The sequence below is a fragment of the Hydra vulgaris genome, chromosome 11 (assembly GCF_038396675.1).
Source record: "Hydra vulgaris chromosome 11, alternate assembly HydraT2T_AEP".
NCBI classification, from domain to species: Eukaryota; Metazoa; Cnidaria; class Hydrozoa; order Anthoathecata; family Hydridae; genus Hydra; species Hydra vulgaris.
The window spans coordinates 27,502,470-27,526,999 of NC_088930.1; the positions used below are offsets into that span (position 1 = coordinate 27,502,470).

At 27.3% G+C, this 24,530-nt stretch overlaps 1 protein-coding gene across 2 annotated transcripts in view; it reads right to left on the minus strand.

The window, feature by feature from the left end:
- LOC101236768 (coiled-coil and C2 domain-containing protein 2A) overlaps nucleotides 1-24,530 on the minus strand; it is a 124,912-nt gene that overhangs the window by 13,572 nt on the left and 86,810 nt on the right. Inside the window, exons 19-26 of one of the 2 annotated variants that reach the window (XM_065810640.1) lie at nucleotides 20,642-20,708; nucleotides 10,321-10,498; nucleotides 9,846-9,993; nucleotides 6,602-6,728; nucleotides 6,381-6,448; nucleotides 6,026-6,084; nucleotides 5,654-5,866; nucleotides 5,429-5,515 (exon numbers count right to left, since the gene is read on the minus strand). In XM_065810640.1, coding sequence (XP_065666712.1) covers nucleotides 5,429-5,515; nucleotides 5,654-5,866; nucleotides 6,026-6,084; nucleotides 6,381-6,448; nucleotides 6,602-6,728; nucleotides 9,846-9,993; nucleotides 10,321-10,498; nucleotides 20,642-20,708 — 947 coding nt within the window. Of the gene's footprint in view, nucleotides 1-5,428; nucleotides 5,516-5,653; nucleotides 5,867-6,025; nucleotides 6,085-6,376; nucleotides 6,449-6,601; nucleotides 6,729-9,845; nucleotides 9,994-10,320; nucleotides 10,499-20,641; nucleotides 20,709-24,530 lie in introns of both variants that reach the window. The other variant, XM_065810641.1, reaches the window with a different exon arrangement.

Below are 24,530 nucleotides of genomic sequence, written 5' to 3' on the forward strand. Positions count from 1 at the left end.
ACTTAATAGTGTTGTAGCAGTGTTAGTACCTATTCAAGCGTGTTTGACACAGATTCCTTGGCAGCCATTGTAACTGAGGTAGCGGCAGGAAAGAGCCACATCATTTTTTTTTTTAATAAGAAAATGTGAACGAAAGTGTAAGCAAATATCTGACTTAGGTAATCTTGAAATTATGCAATGTTAAAACATATTAAAACATTTATCAAGTTTCACAGTTTTACTTTCACTTGAAAATTGCATTGCGGCAAAATCTTATTAATTTTGATCTAAAGCGTTTATTTCCGTTAAAAAATTATTATATAGTTTTTAAACTTTCGTAAGTCAATGTGCCAGCGTGGCTTAGTGGTTAGCAAGCAGAGCTTCTGAACAAAAAAGCAGCGGTTTGAGTCCTACCACTCGTCACTTTTCTTTTTTTAATTTTTCTTGATTATTTTAAAACACAAAATACTTTTAAAGTTTTATAAAGATTATATACAAACATATGTAACAATATTTTAACTTAAAACATGTCACAATATTTAACACTTTAACAAACAAAAAGATTTTTAAAAAAGCTAAAAAATCTCAAAACATCAAAAAACAGAGGGGATTTTGTTACGTATGTGTAGTGATTGAGATACTTATGTTATTAATGTGCTCCGGTAATTAGTCCTAATAAACTGTAGTTAGTCTGAAAAAAAAATTATGATCTGAAACTTAGTAAAGAAAAAATTTAATAAGACAGTCCTGCTATTCCAGAAGATGCTGGTGCAGGAGGCAAAAAGTAAAAAAAAAAAAAGAAAAGAATGTAGCTGGAAAAAAATTCAAATTTTATTTTAGTAATTAAAAGTCTTTTTTTTGCTATAAATACATAGCTGAATTGAAAAAATTGAAAACTAATTGTGTTAAGAGATATTTAAACCCACTCAAAACCACACAGATGACAGCGTATTAAAGCACTGATCTATCAAATTAATGCATGCAGTTGAAAAACAAACCATTTTATAAACTCTTATATCGATTGGAATTAATTGACAAGATTGAAAAAACACGAAACATATAGTCTTATCCTAGTGGAAAATTTGAAACTTTGATTTTAAATTTGCCTCTCTTGATATTATTTATTTGCTAAAATTATGTCATCTTTTTCTTAGACCATTAAATATAAAAGATGCGGCTTTTTAGTAAATCATTGGAATCAAAATTACGTTACTTTGTGGCAAAAAACTAGAAAAACCAACTAGAAATAAGATTTTAATTTAATTTTTCAGGAGAATTCCTTTTATTAAAAATATATAAAATATATTTCTATGGTATATATTCTAATAAAGATTAAATATAGTAATTACTATTTCTTTAAAACTACTTATTTATTACTATTTTAATAAATACAAACTCTTATCCGTGAAATGATTTATCTGTACCAGTTTTATGTCTTTTTGTGCAATTTAATGCACAATACAATTTTAAATTAAAATCAATCAAAAAATGTAAAATAAATGCAAAAGCAAACTTGACTTATAAAGTTTTTTTGTCACAAACTGACGTCACTGCACAAAATATTTTTGGCTTAACTTTTAGATTAGCATTTTATAGCTATGGCCATGGACTATAGTTTTCAATGGTCTAAAATTTTCTTAGTTCTGCCATTTGTTTAGCGTTGCGTACAAACGTCTGTAAGTGAAAACGTCTTAATTATATGTTAAGTTTTCAGGCAGTATATGGAACAATCATGTATGAGAAAACTGAGAAAATGAGAAAACTTCAAAATTTTGTTTTAACAATTAATCTCTTTTGCTATATATATATTTTTTGCTATAAATATATAAACGAGATTGAAAAAAATTCAAAATTTATGAAGATAAGGGGGAGGGAGAGGAGGAGGAGGAGGGGGTTTAAAACCCCCAAAACAACTCTGATGACCGTGCACTAAACCACTAAGCTATCAATGATATGCATTTAGGAGAAAAACAAACCTAATTATAAATCTCTTATAAGCTATACATATGCGGAAAAGGTGCACATATTAATTTTTTTGCTTTTAAAGCAGTTTTTTAAAATAAATTATTTAACTAAAAAATTAAAGGAATGAAATAAATGAAATAAAGAATAGAAATGATCGATGTGGAATAGATAAGTATAGAAATAGTAGGTTTGGTTAAGGTCCGTATTTTATGGGTCTGGAAAGCTAGGATAAAAAGAAAAAGTGTAGATAAGGTTGATGTGAAATAGAGTTACAAAGACCTGTATCTTTACAGGTCAGCGATAATTATTGTTCAGAAGCTTGGTAAACTACTTCGCAGCTTCATTCACTTAAATTCAAATACTTTTAAAGAGAAAATAATTGCTTTATCTGTATATCCTTTTTATGATTTTTGGTTTAAAAGTTCTAAAATTTTGAATGCTTTTTATCATGTTACTAAACCATCACTGATTTTATAGAGATATTTTAACACTTCTGGTTTTGTATATGAGAATAGAGAAGGCAGCATGAGGCTGAGCTGATTATTATAAGATCATTATTTACTGTAAACATAAAACTTCAATTTCATTGATTATTAATAGGACAATTACTCAGATAGTGAAATGTAAACTTATAATGTAATGATAATATGTTTTTTGTGTTATATGTTCATATTATTTTTGAATTAAAAATTCAAAAATAATATGAACATATAACACAATAATTTCAATAATAACAGTAAATTTAATAACAACTTTAAAGCCAAAATCAAGGCAATATAATGCAGTTTTTTGTTTTATATTTAATTTACACGATTTAATAGAGTTGTTCATTTTATGTTTAGTTTACATTTAGTTTATATGGTTTACTGCTATATATAAATTTTGTAACTAGAAAAAGTAAGTCTAGTCACTAGTGATAAAAAATATTCATTTTATACTAAGTTTATATTTAATCAAAACTTATTACGTTTAAGTGAGATTATTCATTTATATCTAGTTCATATATAACTAAACTTTATACCGTTTTAGACCTAGTTTATGTACAGTTTAATTTATTTCGTTTTTGTGGAGTTATATGCAATATGCTTTGTTAATAGAAAATTATTATTTATACTGTTTTAGTGGAGCTATTTGTTTTTAAAATTGTATGCCCTATTAGTGGAGTTATTCGTATCATACTTCATTAATATTCAATTATATATTATAACGTTTCGTTATAATTTTTAATTGAATATTAATGAAGTATAATTATTATGAATATTAATCAGCATAATATAACAAAATTACTCAATTTATTAGACATAAAGCACAACAACAAAGCAGCAGTATTACAACAAACAACAAAAATAGACATATATTATAGTAAGGAGAGTGCGAGCATATTTACTTAAAGAAAATGTATAAAAATATATCAGCGTTAAATAAAATTGAAAACTATGTAGTATAATACCAGATTCTTGTCAGGAAATGGATATAGTGTTGACCCTTATAAGGATTCAATACTCTGGTATATGACGTTTTGAATGTTTTAATGCTCATTCCTAGAAACCCCCGTCGGGGTATCATCCTCAAAATAAGCAAGTAAAACCCACCTGTTTGATTTCCAAAAAAACAAAAAAACAATTTAGTCCGCAAGTACTATTCAGTTTTTTAAACTTCAATATCAAAGAAAAATCTATTTTAAAGGGTAATGCATGCAAAAAAGAATCCATAGCAACTATAAAATATCAAGCAATCCTAAAATTCTAGATAAAAAGCTGAAGCTTTTTTGATTTTGAAAAACAAAGCATCTATAAAAAAATATCAAAATAATAAATAAAAATTAACAGAAAATAAAAAATATTGCTAAAGAGCAAGATATCAAACTTAAAATGTATGAGTCGGTTATTAATTATATTCCAACTTTTAATTGATCAACCTAATTTACCAGCACCTTGACTAGAAGCCAATGAATCTAATATAAGATTACAAAATAGATCAAGCAGACTATTGTCTAATCTCTCACACCTTTATTAATTGTAAAATTATTTGTATAGGAAACATCCAACTCCTTTTGTTATATATGTAAAATAACCTAACTAAACATTTAATAAATGTTTGTATATTGTATAAGACAACTGTAAAATGACCTAACTAAACATTTAATAAATGTTTGTATATTGTATAAGACAACTGTAAAATGACCTAACTAAACATTTAATAAATGTTTGTATATTGTATAAGACAACTGTAAAATGACCTAACTAAACATTTAATAAATGTTTGTATATTGTATAAGACAACTGTAAAATGACCTAACTAAACATTTAATAAATGTTTGTATATTGTATAAGACAACTGTAAAAAGATAATAAGATGTATAAAATGATCATAAAACATAAAAAGATAATATTATTGAAAATGAAATATTCCAAAATTGTCTCAAAATAATATTTGTAAAACTACCGAAAGGAAAAAAATGAGGCAAATAAAAATCCATGAAAACAAATGCATTCAGAGAAAATTTAGCCCTTGACACACACCTGAGAAATAATCTTGGTTAAGCAACATCTGAACATTATGTATAATATTTTTATCTTAAACTTACTAGCACTACAACTTGCTACCAGATAATGTCATTAAGCATAATATCATCATAATATTCCAGATAATCATCATGAGCAGCAAATCACAACCATTTAAAAAATAACCCTGACAAATGTACAAAAAACTAAGTATCCATAAAAGCAATAACATGGAATTAATTGTGTGCATTAGCTAACTTACTTTATAGAAAAGGACAACTAAAATTGTTTGTGCGTAACTAAATTTACTACTAATATAACTTTTTGGTAGCCATGGAAATCACATACAACTCAGTTTTATTCTGTTAGTATTCTTTTTGATAATTGTAATCAACCATACACTTTTGAAGATGATATGAATAGTCTGGGTTTAACTGGGTTTTTTTTGTATCATTCTTAATAACCTATAAAGTTTGAATAAAGAGCTTAATAATCTATGAAGTTTGAATAAAGAGCTTTGAACTACATCAATGTACATTTTTTTGGAAACTATTACTGTGTACTTAGACTAAGTAAGTGGACAACCTAGCATTTCTGATTGTTATCAGACAGATCTATGTAATGAAATCAAAATTATCAAAGTTTTTTCTTATTATCCCTTTTTTTTTTTTTGATTCATTTGCTTTTTTTGTTCAATGCTTGTTAATCTTCTATTTGCTATTTTTTTTCCCATTTGTTGTAAGTCACCTTTGTTTTAATCTATCCTTTGATTTGCTTTTTGAGTGTCTTCTAATCACAGGAAATTACTGCAAGGTTTTATTCTATGGCTAATTAAATGAATATAAAAAATTAAATGAATATAAAAAACTAAATGAATATAAAAAATTAAACAAGTATAATACGTTATATAATTCAAAGCAAAGAAAAAAATATTTTGTTGAAATTTCTAAAAAATATTGTAATCTTAAAAAAAAAAAAACCTTAGCAAGAAACATCGAGACTGCTTTTCTTTGATTATACTCTTCATCTTCATCTTCATTAACCATATTAATTCTATTTTCGTACTCCTATTTACAAATTTTAACTGGAATAAAAAACAATTAAAGTAACAAAATAAGACTAAAGTTGAAATTGCAAATAAAATAAAATGCTTATAAATGCAAAATGCAAATTTAGAATGCATATAAATATCTATTATCAACTACTTCAAAAACATCTTCAGGAACAAGTGATTCATAAGGTGGTATCATTTGGTAGTGCTTGAGCTCTGGCACTCCTTCATCTCGTAGTTTAATCAAAGTAAAACGCTTATTATTATCAATATCCTTTTTACTAACAATCTCAGTCTCCTTTTCTAGCTGATTTAAGCGAAAATATTGCGGACCAGTTATATTGTCAAACTGTGAAACACGAGCCATCTAGAACAAAAAGATTTTGTAAACAATACAAGTTTACGCATTTTAATTAAAACTAATTAAAACTAATTAAAACTTATTTACATCTTTTATTTATATAGTTTATTTATATAAATAAGTATAAAACTATTTTTTATTTAAATAAAAAATCATAACGAAAACCTTGGCAAGACTTAAAATTTCGGCATTAGTAGGATCATTAGGATCAAGTTTAGCACTACCTGCAATAAAATGTTCTAGATTAAGTAATACCAATTATAACACTATACTATGTAATATCAGCATAACAAGTAAAAAGAAAAATACTTTACATATATAGGATACACACACACACACACACACACACACACACACACACACACACACACACACACACACACACACACACACACACATACACACACACACACACACACACACACACACACACACACACACACACAAACATATATAAATTGGACAAAACTTTTTCTATAATCTGTTTACATAAAAAACAACCAGAAAAGCTAAAACTTACTTATCCAGGACAATAATTTTTGAAGATCTATTTTCCCTGCTCTATTAATAACTGCAAAATTTACATTTCTAAAAAAATATCAAGTACTTTTAAAAATTATGTGATTTTAGCTTAGTCAAAATGTTAAAAATGTACAATAAATCAAAGCTTTTAAAATTAAAACTAATTAAGTAAAATAATAAATGAATCCATTATTGATTTCAAAAGTATTCATGGCTTACCTACTGGTAGCACTCACAGGTGGTGCCATGCTTAGTCCATTCTCATCTAAGCCCCAATTTGCAGAAGTATAAAGTATACCAGATGTAAGAGGAATAACAGTATTTTCTCCTAGTTGACATGGTACACCTATAACATATAATATGTAATATTTATTATCATTTATAAAATTAATATTTAATTAATGACCCATTGGCATCAAAATAACAATAAAATATGCAAAAGAAAATTAAAATAAGAATAGATGTTTGGAAAATTCTTAAAATAGATAGAACAACTAAAGTAATATTTACAGGCTGTCAAGCAACAACTTTGTAAAAAAATGAAAAAATGACTGTATTTTGAGGGGGGAAATGGCAAAAATGACAAAAAATGACAAACTTCATTGAAAAAAATGAAAAGTTCAACAACTATTTTTAAAAACAAAATAAATCAGAAGTCATCAAAAATGTCAAAATTAATATAAAATAAATTAACAGAATAGAGAAAACACCAAATAACTTGCAACACCAAATAAAGTTCAAAATAAACAAGAAGTTCACACCAACTTCTTCACACTTTTTTTTACTTTGATTTTTTGAAACAATTAATTATCCATTTCACTTTTTCATGTCATTTCTATGTGTTATATTCACTTATATTATTTCTGTGCGCAGTAGTATTTTCAAGATTTTTTTTGGAACTGTTCACCATTTCATGGGGAATTTTTATTTCTTTCATCTTCTTTATTGATGGTACTTTGCATAGACTTGGTCGCTTCATCTAGAATTCTCTGAGCAAGTTGAAACTTTAGATCTGCATTTTTCTCATCATTTTAAAGATTTTTTTCTGTTAAATCTAGGTTTTTGCTGTTTTTTTTGAACTTTCTAAAGCATATCCTTGTGTTGCTTTTCTTTGCCAATAAGTTCTTACTTATGAATATAATTTATTCTTTTTTCTTCTTCTTCCTCAGCTTTTCTTTTTTTATATATTATGTGAGCATTTTGCACTGCTTGAACAATGTCTTTAAATAGAGAACCAACATTATATGCTGCATTGCAACTTCTTGTGTATTCCTTTGATATTCTCAGAGCTATTAATGTTTCATCATTTAGTTTTACTCACTCTGAAGTCAATGTATTTTTATTATCTGATAAACTTTGCTCTGCACTAGCCTTAACAAGTTTACTGAGATATAGATACTTAATTTTCCATATTCCTTGTCAAGCAAAAAAGTAAAATCTTTTAATACCTGTAAATCAAGCGGAAGTTAAATCAAATCTTTTATTATAATGTATATTTTCAAGCATTTTTTTGACATCTTCTGCTGTTGCAAAGAACAGCAATATTAAATATTTTGTAACAACTTGGTTCTCTTCTTCTGACCAAAAACAACATAGAAGATCCATTTGTTTTTTTTTGCTGTGCTGTAGTAGTTTCATCAAACATTAAAGTAAAAGCACCTTAACTTATTGATTACTAGAACACAAGCGTCTCCCTAACAAAGGTCCAAGGCTATCTTGAAATACATATGAAGTTTTTTATCTACTCATACTAAAACCTTGACTTACTATACTATCTGGAAACATTCTTTGAAATAATGATGTATTATCACAATGTCTTAAAGCAACACTATTCACTTTAAACAACCTTCTGCAGCTGAAATATTATCATTTATAGAATACTCTAATTGTACTACTTTCTCTCCCCCAATACAGTTTTTATTTGATTCTACATATAAATGACGAGCTGTTTTTGAAACTCTAATATCAGAAACTTATTTATGTTAGGTTTTGTAAAATGCTGATAAAGTGCTTGAAAACCAAATAAACTGTATTTCAAATCACTAAAACATAGTTTACTGACTACATAATCAGAGTTTTTTTTTCTCAGCCTAGAGTTTAATTTTAAATTGATTTTTATCAAGATTTTCCAGCCAAACTTTATTACATTTAACCATTATGGCTTTGACCTATATTAATCTATTGATTAATATAGACCTATCTATTGAATAATATACTAAAAATTAAAAATAGATACTAGTAACTTTACAAATATTGATAACTTTATTCAAAATTTAGTTCTCAATTCAGTTTATCAACCAATAAAAGTAATAAAAACCATTTAACAATTCCAAAAATTACAATATTTAAATAAAACTTAAAAAAAAAAAGATTGTAAAAGAATATTTATTGTAAAATTTATTTCAATTATCAAAAATAACTCAAATTAATAAACTTAAAGTAAAATATACCTTAACTCAATCCATATACTTTCATATAAATTTCAATTGAAAAAATAAAATGACAAAAACTCAAAAAAATGAAAAAAAATAAATTAAAAAAAAAGACCCAGAAAAAAATGACAGCCTGTATTTATATTAAACAACAAAAAGATCTTTACAAACTTAAAAAAAATAACAATATTAGATATTATCAAATATTAAATATTACAATATTACCAAAGGATCTGACTCTGACAAATTGACTATATTAGGACATTAAAAATTTAGAAGGATAAACAAAAAAGTTTAACTATAAACCAACTTGATATATATAAAATTCAGTTTACTCTCAGAAAGTTAAACAAAGAAGGTTTTGCCAAAAATAAGTATAAAACTGTTTATAGAAACATTCTTTTAGATGTGTTTTATTGTTATTGATTTGAATTAAGATTAATATTAATGAAATGAATCTTTCCAGCAATAATAATGTTGGGAACATATTTGAAAACAATATCGCACCTGAAGTATTAAAAGAATTAAAAAAAACTGGAAATAAAGAGCAAAAACTGAATTCAGAGAATTATTTATTTTTCGGAAAAAACTTAAATTCAATAATAGCACAAAACAGACCAGTAATTTGATAGAAGGTAACATTAATTTGATAGAAGGTAACATTAATAGCCACTGTACTTTTTTACAATATAGCGTAACATAAATATTTAATATAATTTTCCATTTTCCATTTAATGTAATACAATAATTTAGCAAAGAACTGAAATCTATTTGTAAAGAAAAAAAGGTTAAACTGAAAGCATTATTTCCATCTATATTTTGAAATTTATATTTGGGTTAATCTGAATTTTTTATTACATACTTTTAACAAAAAGGTTTTTGATAAATTCTCTCAACTTTGCAATAAAAAATATATTATGTAATAATTTTAATAAAAATTAAACCATGTGTCATATTTATAATAACAACTACACTATTATACCATGTGTGATGACTTACCACTACTTACACCATTATACGTAATGACTTACCACTACCCACTCCATTATGCGTGAACTGTATTACTTGATCACTACTAAATTCTAATTGTTCTAATGTAGATAATGAATTTATTGCTCCTATCTCTGGAAGAATAGCAAACAACTCTGCTAAAAGAAACATTGCTGGAACTTCATATATCTAAAAAAATAACATATTGCATTATTTTAAAATTTTTTCCTTCTAGTTATAATAGTTAATCCTTCTTTTTCTTCTAGTTATAACAAGAGATTAATAGTTTTTTTCCACCAATAAATAAAAATTAAACTTTTAATTTGAAAAAATTTTTTATTTGAAAAAATTCTTAGGAATTATACAAAGTTGCCATTATTATTGCCATGCATTTATGAAATTTTATAAAAAATGCATTGGTGTAAATATGTTGTGATAGTGAAATGATTATATGAGGTGCTTTTAACAACTTGAGACCCTTGAAACAATTCAAAACAACATAATTTAATCTTTAACCTGTAATTTTATGCTCTCTGGCCATTGAAGTATTTTAATAGCTAGTATCTCACCAAAATACACAATAAAGTCTGAGGATAAGCTGCGAATAGATGTTTTAGATACCTCCTGATTGTTAAAAAGTACTTTTACAATAAATTTTGAATCTTTAGTAGCAGCTCGACGCTGTTGTTCTCCACTGCAAACAAAAAAATTATAAACCTAAATAAATTAAATTAAAAATAACATTTTTACTACTGAATATATATGTTAAAACAGATAATTTGGTTATGTTAGTGGTTATTTTATGTGAAAGAAGCATGAGCATATTCTAAGAACCATGGGATACTAAATTAAAAGGTTGTGTATGTTACATTTTAAAGGCTGATTTTATGAGGCCTATTTATGCAAAAACAAAAAAATAGAAAATAAATTAAAATTGACAGTTGAATATGAGTAAATTTTTTTTTAACATGCCTACGGTAACTTGTTTAAGTGTACAATAATTGTCCACTTAAACCAAGTGAACAAAAATTGTCCACTTAAACCAAGTGAACAAAAATTATTTACTTAAACAATAAATCATAAAACTTAATACTTATATAGCCGTGTGTAGCCGTGTGTGGTTATATATATATATATATATATATATATATATATATATATATATATATATATATATATATATATATATATATATATATATATATCTTCTTTTTCTCAAAACGCTGTTATATATATATATATATATATATATATATATATATATATATATATATATATATATATATATATATATATATATATAATATATATATATATAGATCTTCTTTTTATCAAAACACTGTTATATATATATATATATATATATATATATATATATATATATATATATATATATATATATATATATATATATATATATATATATATATATATATATATATATATATATACACACACATATATATATATATATATATATAGAGAGAGAGAGAGAGTTATTTATTATATAAAGAGTTTTAAGAGTATGCTTTAATCGACTGAGGGCTGACATCTTTTCTTTCATTATTCTTAATTTTTCTTCTTTTTCTCAAAACGCTGTTATATATATATATATATATATATATATATATATATATATATATATATATATATATATATATATATATATATATATATATATATATATATATATAAAATTACTATTATTATTATTTTAGAAAACTATTAAATGTTAAAAAGTCATAATTAACAAGTGTGTTGCATATGGTTGTAAAACTGGATTCTAAAACAATTCTTTGGAAGATGTAAACATTACTTCTTTTCATTTTCCATTAAAGATGAAGGAAACAAATTCCAAAGAACTGATGTTTGAGGAAAAAAACTAGAGGAATAAGAGTTTTTGGAGCACCTAGGAACAGTCACAGAAAAAGGATGAGACTCAATTGAATGACAAGTAACACGAGAATGAATTTTAGCAGATGGCGCAAGAGACGCTAGCTCTTTAGAGCAGCGTCCATTACATTATTTATAGAAAAGAGAAAGAGAAGCAATATTACGACGATGTGATAATGGCTGGAGGTTGGCTGCAAGAGCAGGTCCAACTATGTTTACAATGCGTTTTGGCACCTTATCTAAAGGGCATTATTGGAAGATCTGCCCCAGATATGGCAACAGTATTCCATACAAAGCTGGATTTGAGATTTATAGAGATAGAGAATAGAATCTGGATTATTAAAGTGTCAAGCTCGATAAATAGATGCAACCTTAGCAGATGCTAATTTTGCAAATGATTTGAAATATGGTTCCCAAGAAAGATTGGAAGTAAGAGTTAATCCTTGAAGATGAAGGGTAGATGACTCATTGAGTACATTACCATTCATAAATATAGAAAGATCGAAATTATTGTGATAACGATTGGCTGAAAAAAATTGAGTTTTATCTGAATTGAAGTTCACCAACCACTGTGAGCCCCATGCTGTAGCAGAAATGAGATTCTTTTCAAGCTCAAATGCACGCTCCAAGTAATCAGAGAGTGTTGGCTTCATACCACGACAAGAATAAATGGTAGTATCATAAGCAAACAATGACACCTTAGACGTGAGAATATTTGAAAGATCTTAATGTAAATTAAAAAGAGTATAGGGCCAAGACTTGAACCTTGAGGAACCCCTGAAGTTCCAGAATATGAAGAAGAGTGCTGTTCATTGAGGACAACTTTTATACTACGATTGGAAAGGAAGAATTCAATAATCTTAAAGATGTTACCAGATACACCGTAAGAAGAAAGCTTATGGAGAAGACCAGCATGCCAAACTTTATCAAAAGATTTAGAAATGTCAAAAGCCTCCAGAATTTTAAAAGATAGGGATAACAGATACTGCTTTCCAACAGGCTGGAAAACAAGACTCTGATAAGCACTTGTTGAATAATTTTGAAAGTATAGACGACAGCTCTGGAGAACACTTCTGCAAGACTATAACAGGTGTATTGTCTGGGCCACAAGCAGTAGAAGAGTCCAAGCAGGAAATCATTTTAGATACAGAAGCTGGAGTGATACAAATGTCAAGCAATGGATCAACCTGTTTGACATATCAGGTAGAACGCAACTAGTGGAATCAAGAGATGATATTGATGAAAAGTTCTTAGCAAACAATTCAGCTTTGTCTTTAGGTGAGGTGAAAAAGTCTGAACTATACAAGAGAGATGGAATTACAGATTTGCTCTTTTTATTGATACTATTAAAGATTCTCCAGAAGTCATGAGAGCCTAACTTTTGTGATGAAATACAAGATTTCATGACCTGAGTATGGTGGGCTTTGGTGTTAGAAAAAACCTTTTTACCATGGTTTCTAGCAGTAATAAACAGACATCTGTTTATTACTGCTAGTATTGCTTTGTTGATAGATATGGAAGTAACGGTTTTGATTGGCAATCGCAGCAGCACAATGTGAGGAAAAACATGGAGGAGAGTGAGGCTTGACCTGGAATCGTTAAGAGGGAATAAAAGATTCCATGCCAGCCTGAATCCACGAAGTTAAGTAAGAACCACATTTGTCAACAAGACGAAAGATTTCTACCCAAAGGCCATAACAAAGAAAATCACGGAAAGAATCTTTAAGGGTTAAGGTAGCTTTAAGGTAGTTGTAAGAGGTACAATGATAGGGGGATTCAGATGATGAAGAAGAATGAGAAAATAGTTTTAGAGAGATCAAACTGTGATCAGAAGCAAGACATAAGTCAAGTAGAGAAGGTAAATGATTCGGGTTGTCTAGAAAGCGAGTTGGAAAGTTGACTATTTGAGTTAGGGATTGAGAAAGGCAAAAGTTATGGGCTTTAATGCCTGCAGAGTCACTGACACTAGAGTCAAGCCATTCAGTGTGATAAGCATTAAAGTCACCGATAACTACAATATTGGCTGATGGATAAAGAGAGAGGTCTTGGTCAATATGATCAGAAATAACATCAAAAAGAGTGCAGTATTGAGATGAAGGGGAGCGGTATAGAACAAAGAGAAAGACGATAGAGTGAAGTGGTGCTAAACAAAAGCACATATAAGAATAGTCTGTGGATTCAAACCTAGTTTCACGACAAATGGGTGAATTCTTACGAATATAAATGACCAGGCCAAGCATGTGACTATTGGAGCCTTTACAAATTAAAGGAAATTAACCATCAACACTAAGATCGCAAGATGACACAGCTGAACTCAAACTAGTCTCACAAAGAGCAAGTAGGTCTGGTGAACTTTGCAAGAGATAAGACTCAACAGAAAAAAAGTTACTTTGAAGACCACTAATATTAGTGAATGATAGGTTTAGAGAACTTGGTGATGATGATGGTTTTTTGTGTTTTATAGTTTTTAGAGCTTTATCCATTTTTAAATTTGTTAAAGAACTTGACTCAAAGCATAAATTGTATTCAGTACACTGTTTAATAGCCCAAACAATTGCCTCATTACTACTAATAAACCCTAAGTCATAACAGAAGGCTCCAAATGTGGCCTTGGCAATGCACACCAAAAGTACAAACAGGGACACCATCCATGCGCAACATGGCACTGTTAATACTTTGATATTTTCAACTGTTGATGGAATTAGCCTCTATGAGAGCTACCACAGAGTTAGGAAAACCTGACTACCAGCCAGCCTCAGAACCATAAAACTGAGTTTTAGAGCTGTACCGTCATTAGGAGATAATAGAATGTGTTGCCTAGTCATAAAAACAGAGACATAAGCAAATTTCATGCATTGAGCCAAAAAGATTCAGCATTTAACATCCTAAACTAATAGATAAAGGAGTGCGAGGCTGGTCAACAGATAGAATCTTGTTTTGTGTGAAAAGTATTTTAATGAAAAATACATTTTTTATGGTTTAAAATACCAATTTAAAATCTCAACCAATCTATTCCTGAAATTGTATCAAGCAAATGCTTAAAACATTCTTTCGTTTCAAATATTCCATCATCTTTTGCTTCAAGAGGACCATTTAGTTTCATTATTTTAAATAAGTTATAATAGCTTTTTCTAATAAAAATATACTTCTTGATGAAATGAATAGCCAAATATAGTATAAAGCAAAGGGCCAGCCACAATATATTCTACCTAAACGATTAAATATTAAGATATAAGTTTAAACAAATGAAGTTGTAGTTGGATCTTTTTCAATACCTTCAATTTTTTTATCAAATAAAATAAAACAAGGTGGAGTTGATGTAATAAAAGCTGTTGAAACTCTTTGTGAGAAAGGTTCAATACATGGAGATAAATACTAATTGTGTGTAATTTTTTTTCAGAATCAGGTGCAATATTGTAGAGGCATCTATGTGAGTTCAGATGTCAAAGTACTCTCTGAGTGTTAGCTAGTCTTATGGGGTTAGCTAGTCTTAAGGTCTTATAGTCTTATAGTCTTAAGGTGTTAGCTAGTCTTAGGGGTCTTGTTATGCACTGTATTTCTAAATGATTATAAAATTAAAGCTCCCAATTCAAAGGTAACAAATAATTCCATTCTCCAAATAAAATTCATGTATCTATATCTAGGGATGCGAAGCTGGTCAACAGATATAATCTATTTACCCTTTGAATATAACCAAAAGTCTGCCAATGCTTATTTCACTAATTCTTTAGTTGTAAAAGCATCACAAAAGCAATTTTAACAAGACCCAATCTATACCCAATCTATAAGCTTTATTGTGAAAAATTATGTTTATATATGTTATAATGGTGATGCCAGTCTATTCATCAATTGTTATGCTGAACCTTTTAACACATTTTTTCACAACAGAAATTTTGTCAAACAGCTCATGTTTTTTTATCTTGCAAAGCAAGATTATTAGTTTTAGAAGAGAATATTAATGTTATTTGTCCAAAAAGAATTTTATACAAAGGGAATCTTAGCGTGCAATAATTGCAATATCTACAAGTAACTAATTAATAAAAAAAAATCAACATACTTGTTGTTTACAAACGTCAAAAAAAAAAACTGCTGTTTTTTGTCTATCATTTACAAAATTTAAACAAAAAAAGTAAAGTGTATTGCATAGAGTAGTAGTATAGTACAAAAATAAAATGTATTAATTGCATTGCTTGCACAGCCAATTAAAATGAAACATTTACATAAAACATTGCATAGATGATTAAAATGAAACATTTTACATTAAACATTGCATAGATGATTAAAATGAAACATTTAACATGAAACATTTAACACAGGATTTATATCCTAACTTTATGTTTCTATTGAATTTATTAATGATTTTCCTAATAGGAATTGCTTGTGTAGAAAGACGTATTTTGTGTTTTCAAAACTAAAACTTTTAAGAGTTTTTATTTGTTATTTAAGATTGTATTTGGTCATGTTTGTAAACAAATAAAGTACAGCAAAAATCACCAATGTTTGAGAAATGCATAATTAATTTAGTTGCTTTCTCGTATCTAAAGTAAAAAAAATCAACTTGGCAGTTATAAAAGAAACTCATTTTCACAGATGCCCACCAGTATATAAGTAATTTATTAAATCAAGAAAACACCTAATATAAAAATGTCAATGATAAATTATAAAAGCAATACCTAGATAAAGATACAGCAAAAATCACTAATATTTGAGAAAGGCATAATTAGTTTAGTTGTTTTCTTGTATCAAAAGTAAAAAAAAATCAGCATGGCAGTTATAAAAGGAATTCATTTTCACAGATGCTCACCAGTATATAAGAAATATACTCAATTAAGAACACACTTAATATAAAATTGCCAATGATAAATTATAAAAGCGATACTTAAAGTTACCATAAAGGGTAAATGGCTTTCGGATCAAATATCAGAGTCTAATAGTTTTCTATCTGGTTTAAAAAATTGAGGAGTTGTTATTGACAACCACCAAGCAAATTGTGCCTTTAGTTTTCTTTTCAAGTTTGGTAATCAATTAAATTTGTTTAACCATTATCCCGATTGTCCAAATATTAAAAAGTAATTATTTTATGATAGCATTTACTTTGTTAAAAATATAAATAATTTATTACACTGTAAATTTGTCTTTCTATCATTTACATACAATATATAATACAATGATTCTTGTATTTGGTTATATTACCTGGGAAGATTTTCATCATCTTCATTTTAAAGATGAACAACTTCAAGGTAATTTAGCAAAAGCTTCAAAAATTACATACCAAAACCTTCATCATGGTTACAAAAAGCAAATAATTTCTCTTGCAATGTCTATTTTTGATGAAACTACAAATGAAAATGATTAACTGATGAAATTTAGGCAACTAGATTAAATTGAATTTTGGCAGAAATCTCTATTTTTTGCACTATTTTTTCTCATCACAACTCTGCATCCTTAAGTAATGCTTATAGATGAACTTATCAAAGAAAGAGTTTGTTGCTCAATTCAAAGAAAGAGGTTTGTTGCTCGAAACTGTTTTAGCATTTGGTATTTAATTAAGGAGAATGTTCTTGGGAATAAGATTTAAAGAATGGCCATAATAACGCAATTAATAATGAATTTCTGACAAAATTAACTCAAAAGAGAATCAGCAAAGAAAAAATAATAACATTAAAAAGAACAAAAAAACGTAAAATAGATAAAAACATAAAAATAACACAAATCAAACATTTGATTTCTGTGTAAATTCCTAATGTTATTGTCATTATGTGTAAAGTACAAATATATACTAAAAGTACAAATGTAAAGTGTAAAGTACAATCTATTCTACAATAGATTTACAAGATACACATTATTTAAATATTTTATCCAGAGGTGGCCTGACATTACTATCGACTTGTGATGATTTGATAACTGTGTATATCAATTTAGTTTTTCATATTATTAATAGTTTAAAACTGCAAGACAGAAAAGATCATAAACTTGTTCTTAATATTGCAACTTGTTCTCAATATTGCAATAAAAAACAACTAAACTTGTTCTCAATATTGCAACTTGTTCTCAATATTGCAATGTTTGTTTCTCAATATTGCAACTTGTTCTCAATATTGCAATGAAAAGCAGCTAAACTTGTTCTCAATATTGCGATGAAATGCAAGCAACAGAAAATCAAATTGCAGTATTGAGAATAAGTTTAATGAAATGCAAGCAACAGAAAAGCTGCTTTTCTGTTGCTTGCACTTCATTAAACTTGATCTCAATACTGCAATGAAACGCAAGCAACAGAAAAACAGCTAAACTTGTTTTCAATATTGCAATGAAACATAAAGCATCTTTATGTTTTACCCACTGGATTAAAGGTCAAGATCTTGTTCATCACACTAATTAAAACATATACTTCAACAATTATTGAAAAATTATTACTAACTTAGTTCAAAAAAACAAAGAAGGAAATAATTTTTAATACATATTTTTTAATTTGTGTAAAAGTAACTTTGTATTAAGTTTCATTTTACTTGTTTCATGTTTTTTTTTCTGTTACCTAGAATTAATTGGTTTGATTTAATATATAAATTATGGCAAGTTTGACCTGCTTTCCTCATTTACGATATTGTTCAAATTCTAATTTGCCATGTGATTACAACTATTTTTTGTTTTATCTACCAATTTCTATTTACTTTCTAATTATGATATAGAAATTAAATGAAACTTGAAAGATCATCATATTGAAGTCTAACATAAGGAGTTAATAAAAATATTTATATTATTAAAATTTTTCTGTTTTGTTCCTTATAAAAAAAAATTTGTATTGATCAGGTCAAAAAACAAACACTATTTCTAATATGTTAATGTGTGTTAAACAACTCCAATTAAAATAAACAAGACATTATTATTGAAGCTATTATATAAATCCTATTTAGATGTTTTTGTTAATTTAAAAATAAATGTATAAAAATGTTATCATAAATATAAATGACCTTCTACTTTTTTGGCAAAAATGCAGAATGTAAGGCCATGTATTTTAGGTGGGCCATGGTTGCCATTACATCATTGTAATGGCAACCATGGCCATGTTAATGTGGACATAGGTATAATGCAGAAATTTTCAACGTGTAAAATGTTAAATGTGGGAAATTTCACCTTTAACCTTATTGCTTATTCAACCCAAATCCTCAGTCAATGTAGCATTACTACTTTAGATGTTCTCCCTGTACCAGTTAATGCATGTGCTGAAGCCTCCAACCCTATTTCCACAGTTTATTCATGCACTTTACCCATTAAAAGTTTCCGCATTTTATCAATGCCTTGCTATTGTTAATAATTTAAGCAAATCTGAAACACTGTCCACATATTTAAGCTCTGTTTTGAAACATTTTTTTTCGTTTTTTGCTAATTGCAAAGTTGTCCCATTTTTTTTAAAGCAAGCTGTGAGTTATTGTTTTACTAAAATATCTTAATTATTGGACTTTGCATAACTTTACAACATCATATTTACCATTTAACAAAATTGCATAATAATATATTATAAAATGAATTAATATAGTTTATTTTAATTTTTTAGATAAAGAAAAAGTTGCTCACTATGAAAGTATGAAATTTGAAGTTCTTATTAAGATTATTACTGAAGCTAAAAAAAAATTATCTGAAAAAGATTTTGCATTTCTTAGTTACATCAAAGTTGTACAAATTGTTAATGTTAAAATATTTATATACCTGCATATTATTTTTTACGGTGCCAATTAAAAATTTTTTTTTTTATAAAGTTGGTGGGCCTGGGCCCCTAATAACTCTAGACCCCTTGTGGGAAGAAGGAAGATTTTATCTGATTTTAAGAAAAAATCAGATAAAATATATAAAAAACCATATCTGGGTTAAGTGAAATTAAATAAGTTCAAAAAATTGATTTACAAGATGTTTAAAAGAATATTTAAAAATAAATTCTAGTTTTTTGAATTTAGTTTTAAAACTCAAAAAATTGTTTTAGTTTTAGTCATAACATTAAAATAATATTTTAAAAAAATTCTATAAACTTCTGAGTAAGTGAGACTCTTTTAAAAAAGGATTCTATAAACTTCTGAGTAAGTGACACTCTTTAAAAAAAGGATTCTATAAACTTCTGAGTAAGTGAGACTCTTTAAAAAAAGGATTCTATAAACTTCTGAGTGAGACTCTTTAAAAGCAGCTCACTTAGAAGATATAAAACTTTAAAATAAAACTCTACTTAAAAGAAACTCATCAACCATGGATGTAACCTTCCTGATGATAGCTATACAATAAAAAATACTTAGTTTCCTAAGTTTTAAAATAGGTTAATGCAAAAATTTGCTCTAAAACCATATAAAGAAAAGACCTGATCACCTGCTGTATGGGTTATCAAGAGGGGTGTTTGACAGTATAATGCTAGTCTTAGGTGAGTATGAGGCCTCAGTAGTAAAATTTTAGGATATGAAGATAGTTAGTACAAAATTTTTAAGTTGAATGTGAAAAAAGAGTGCCAGATGATATTATTTTATTATGAGAAAAGGGATAAATCAAGTAGTTGAGACAACACAAGTAAACAAGAGTGATGGTATTAATTGATTTGCTATCAGAAAGGTGGTATTGAATATATATTTACAGTATATGTACCTCAAAAAGGTGAACAAGTAAAGAAAAAGGAGTAACTCTACATTTATCTTGGTTGTGTTTTGAAAAAACACAACCAAGATAAATGTAGTTAAATATACGAATATGTAGTTAAATATACGTTAAATAAATGTAGTTAAATATACGTTAAATAAATGTAGTTAAATATACGTTAAGATAAATGTAGTTATATATAAAATGTAGTTAAATATAGTTAAATATGTAGGTAAATATACTTGGAGTTACTAAACATAGCTGAAAAAACGTTTAAGAGAGCAAACAAAGGTCATCATTACAAAATATAATATTTAAAAACTATTGAACAAACCTTGGACATTTCTCAGTAGGGGTTATTATTGCTCCATGGTTCAGAAATGGTGTTAATATAGGTTCACCTATAAAGCAATTATTTAATTTAAATATAATAACCTTTAATATTTGAAATCATATATAATTTATATCGATCACGCTTTCATAAGATTTGTTGTCTCTATAACTTTAATAGTAGATTCCATTTAACCTTATGATAAACTAGAAGTTAAGTAAAGATGTTGAGAACATTTTTGCTATAAACATGTTGTTTTGTTTACATCATAGACATGTTGTAATCTCTCAATAATAAATACACACCTGTATCATAATCTCTCAATATTAAATACACACCTGCATCATAATCTCTCAATTATAAATACACACCTACATTCTAATCTCTCAATAATAAAAAAACACCTACATCATAATCAATAGTAAATACACACCTGCATTGTAGTCTCTTAATAATAAATACACATCTACTTTCAAAAATAGTCTACAACTCAAGCTACTTTAAGATCATATTGTATTAACTTTCATGATTTAAAATCATAGATGTATATATGCTATAAAAATGTTTAATTGCACTAAATTGTTTTTGTAATTGAAATATATTTACGATCATAATGCCATATTAACTTTTCATAATTTAAAACCATATTTTAAGAAATGAAAATAGTTGAACTTACTTTAACATGAAATTTATATATTGTTAACATGGAGCATTTATATATAGGGTTTGGGAAAACCCGGCATTTTTAGACCTGATGAGTCCGAGTCGAGTCTAAGTATATTTATCGGGTCTGGGTTCGGGTCCGGGTCCAATATGTCTTTTTAACTTGCAATTTAACAATAGCATGAAAGGATTTTTTGTTCTAACGTCGATTTTTAAAAATGGATTTTGTATACGTTAAGGTAAATAAAACAACTTTTAGGCAGTTTAACATCTAACGTAAATATATTATTCTATAATTTTATTATAATCTTAAACTACTAAATAAACTTGACATTACCTTTTTAAAAATATTGCATTTTATAAAATGCATGTAAATATACTAGCAAAAACAAACTCATTAATTAAAATACTTGCAAGTGTTTAATACAAAACAGAGCAATTATTTTTACCTAAAAAATAAAACTTTATAAAAGCTAATGCACTTAATAAATTGTCTGATAATCTAGAACGATTTCTAGAAGTTAGATGCTACAGAAAATGTTCGTGTGGAATTTGTTGGTGTTGGCTTTATCGTCATAAACGATTGATACAATTTTTCTAAATATACAGTTCTTTTTTTAGTTTTTGAAAATAAGAAAAATTCTTTTTAAATATCAGTTAATTTATCTCCGCAACTTGGCTTTATCGTCATAAACGATTGATACAATTTTTCTAAATATACAGTTCTTTTTTTAGTTTTTGAAAATAAGAAAAATTCTTTTTTAATATCAGTTAATTTATCTCCGCAACTTGGCAAAATTGGACACTTCGTACTTTCTAATATTTTATGTAGTTCTCCAGTGTTAATGGTAGTGTGTTTCCTGTAGTATTTTTGTTATTTTCAGCTGAATGCCCCTGTTCATGCGTGTTTTGCTGTTCTTCATCCTCACCAAATAATCTCTTCAGTAAATCTGTTGTAAATAATTGTATTTTCTTTGAAGGCAAAGTACCATTTACAAGAGAATCTAATAGCTCTTCTATTTCTTGATTTTACGGCTATTTATTCGAGTTTTCATCGTCATTAATAGCTCTCTACTTGAATTACCATCGGATTCTTTAATTTTCTTAACATAAAATCAATTGCTAATCGGGTTGTTGCAAGATTAGCATTATCTCTGCTAAGAGCTTCAACAGTTAATTTAATAGGCTTTAGAGTATTTTCCAATTTATTTAATAATTCAATATTAATATTTTTTATTAAATGTACACTTCCAATATCTTGCAGAGCTTCTTTAATGATATAAAATAATTTTAAAAATCTAGATATCATTTCGATCATTGAGTTCCAACAAGTTCTTACGTCTAACACTAGCTGAAGTTCATTTCCTAAAACTATTTAGATCTTTTCTTGCAAAATATTATTTCTCACAAAAGAACTTTTAAAAAATTTAACAATTATACAAACACTTTTTATATTTTCTTCTACATTGCCTAAATTTGTTAATTCAACTTGTCCGTACTCTTCGACGTCACCGTCACTCTCGTCAGAAATTTTCATCTTGATCATCATTAATATCATCTTGACAATGATCATTTCTATCTCCATCAACGTCATCTTAATCTTGCAAGATGGTAATACTTTTCTTTTTATATAGTACATCACAAACAGCTAAGTGTAGTGTGACTCAAACACAAATTATAGAGACTAAGGGATTCTCGTCCAAATTTTATCATTACACTTGCACTGTCGCCAGTTGAACCAGCTATATGTTTTTTAAAATTAATATTATATGTGTTTAAATGTTGTTCTACTTTTTTAACTAACTGTACAGCTGTACACGAGTTAAAAATTTTCACTAAACCCAGATTATAAACTTCAGAGTCAATTCCACGCAAATTGATATTGAGATATTTCCGAATTTTGATACTCATCCATTCATCAAGTGTAATGCTAAATCGTCAGCCTTCTTTAACTTTTTCTAGTAACAATTCTAATATTTCCAACTTCTTTTTTTCATAAAACTAATTAATTAAATTCATAACATCTCTTTTGGCTTTAAGAAGATTATAACTTGATTTTACTAAACATTTTAGAGACAATTTCTTCTAAAGGCTTTCTAGCGACGGAAACGAAAAAGTCAATAGTTTTAAATCGTTTGGTGCAGAATTTTCTCCTATTTCTTCCCGTGTTGGTAAAGAAATTCCATGTTTAACTTTTAAATGTTTAATCATTGATGAAGTATTTCCATCTTTGTTTGATATTATCGTTGAACACTTATTCCATTTTCCACTTTTCAAATCGATACATTGAGTGAAATACTTCCACACTTTGGAGTGCTTCGGCATAATGGGGCTGTAAAAAATATTCTAGTAAAATTATATTTCACTTTTTTCCTAAAATAGAGAAGTAATTAATAAATGAAAAGTGTTTTTTTTTTAAGATTTTGATATACGTGCTAAAAGAATTAACTTATTAACTTCAATCTTTCTAATCAAAAGTTTTTATATTAGCAAAAGCTTTTAAAACATTTGCCAATATAGAAACATATTTTATTAGCAAATCCTTTAAAGATTCGCTTATATATAAAAACATTCGATTAGAAAAAATTTAAGTTATGAAGTTAATTCTTTTAGTGTGTATTCGGACATACATGGAAACATACATAAACTTGAATGCTCTAAAAACATCTAAATAGCTGTGGCCAAGTTCAACTTTAAGTTAGATTTAAAAACCCTACTACTATATTTTTCTAGAAAAGGTAGGGATCCAGCTGGATGACACAATGCTGTCTACAAAACAAGGCAAAACATACGAACCATGAGACTTGCCGAGCCTTAAACCGGGTATCGGATCTGGGTATTTACCCACAGACTCGCAGAGTCCGAGTACCTGGAACCGATAAACCCTATTTATATATTGTTAACACAAAGCATATATATATTGTTAACATAAAGCATTTATATATTGTTAACATAAAGTGCTCTACTTTAAAGTAAAACAATAAAGGAACAACAAAGAAAAAAATTTGCATTAACAATGTTTTATAGAAATCTATTCTCCATAATCTTTAAGCAATACCAGAATTATGCAATCAAATATAGGCAACTAACAGAGTCAAAACAACTTTTGAAAAAACCTCAAAAAAATTTAAAATTTTAGATGGTCAAAACAAACAGTGCCTGCTCTTATCATAACTTAGAGCTCTTGAATAATACTTACAGACATTGATTTAATATAAATTACATAGAT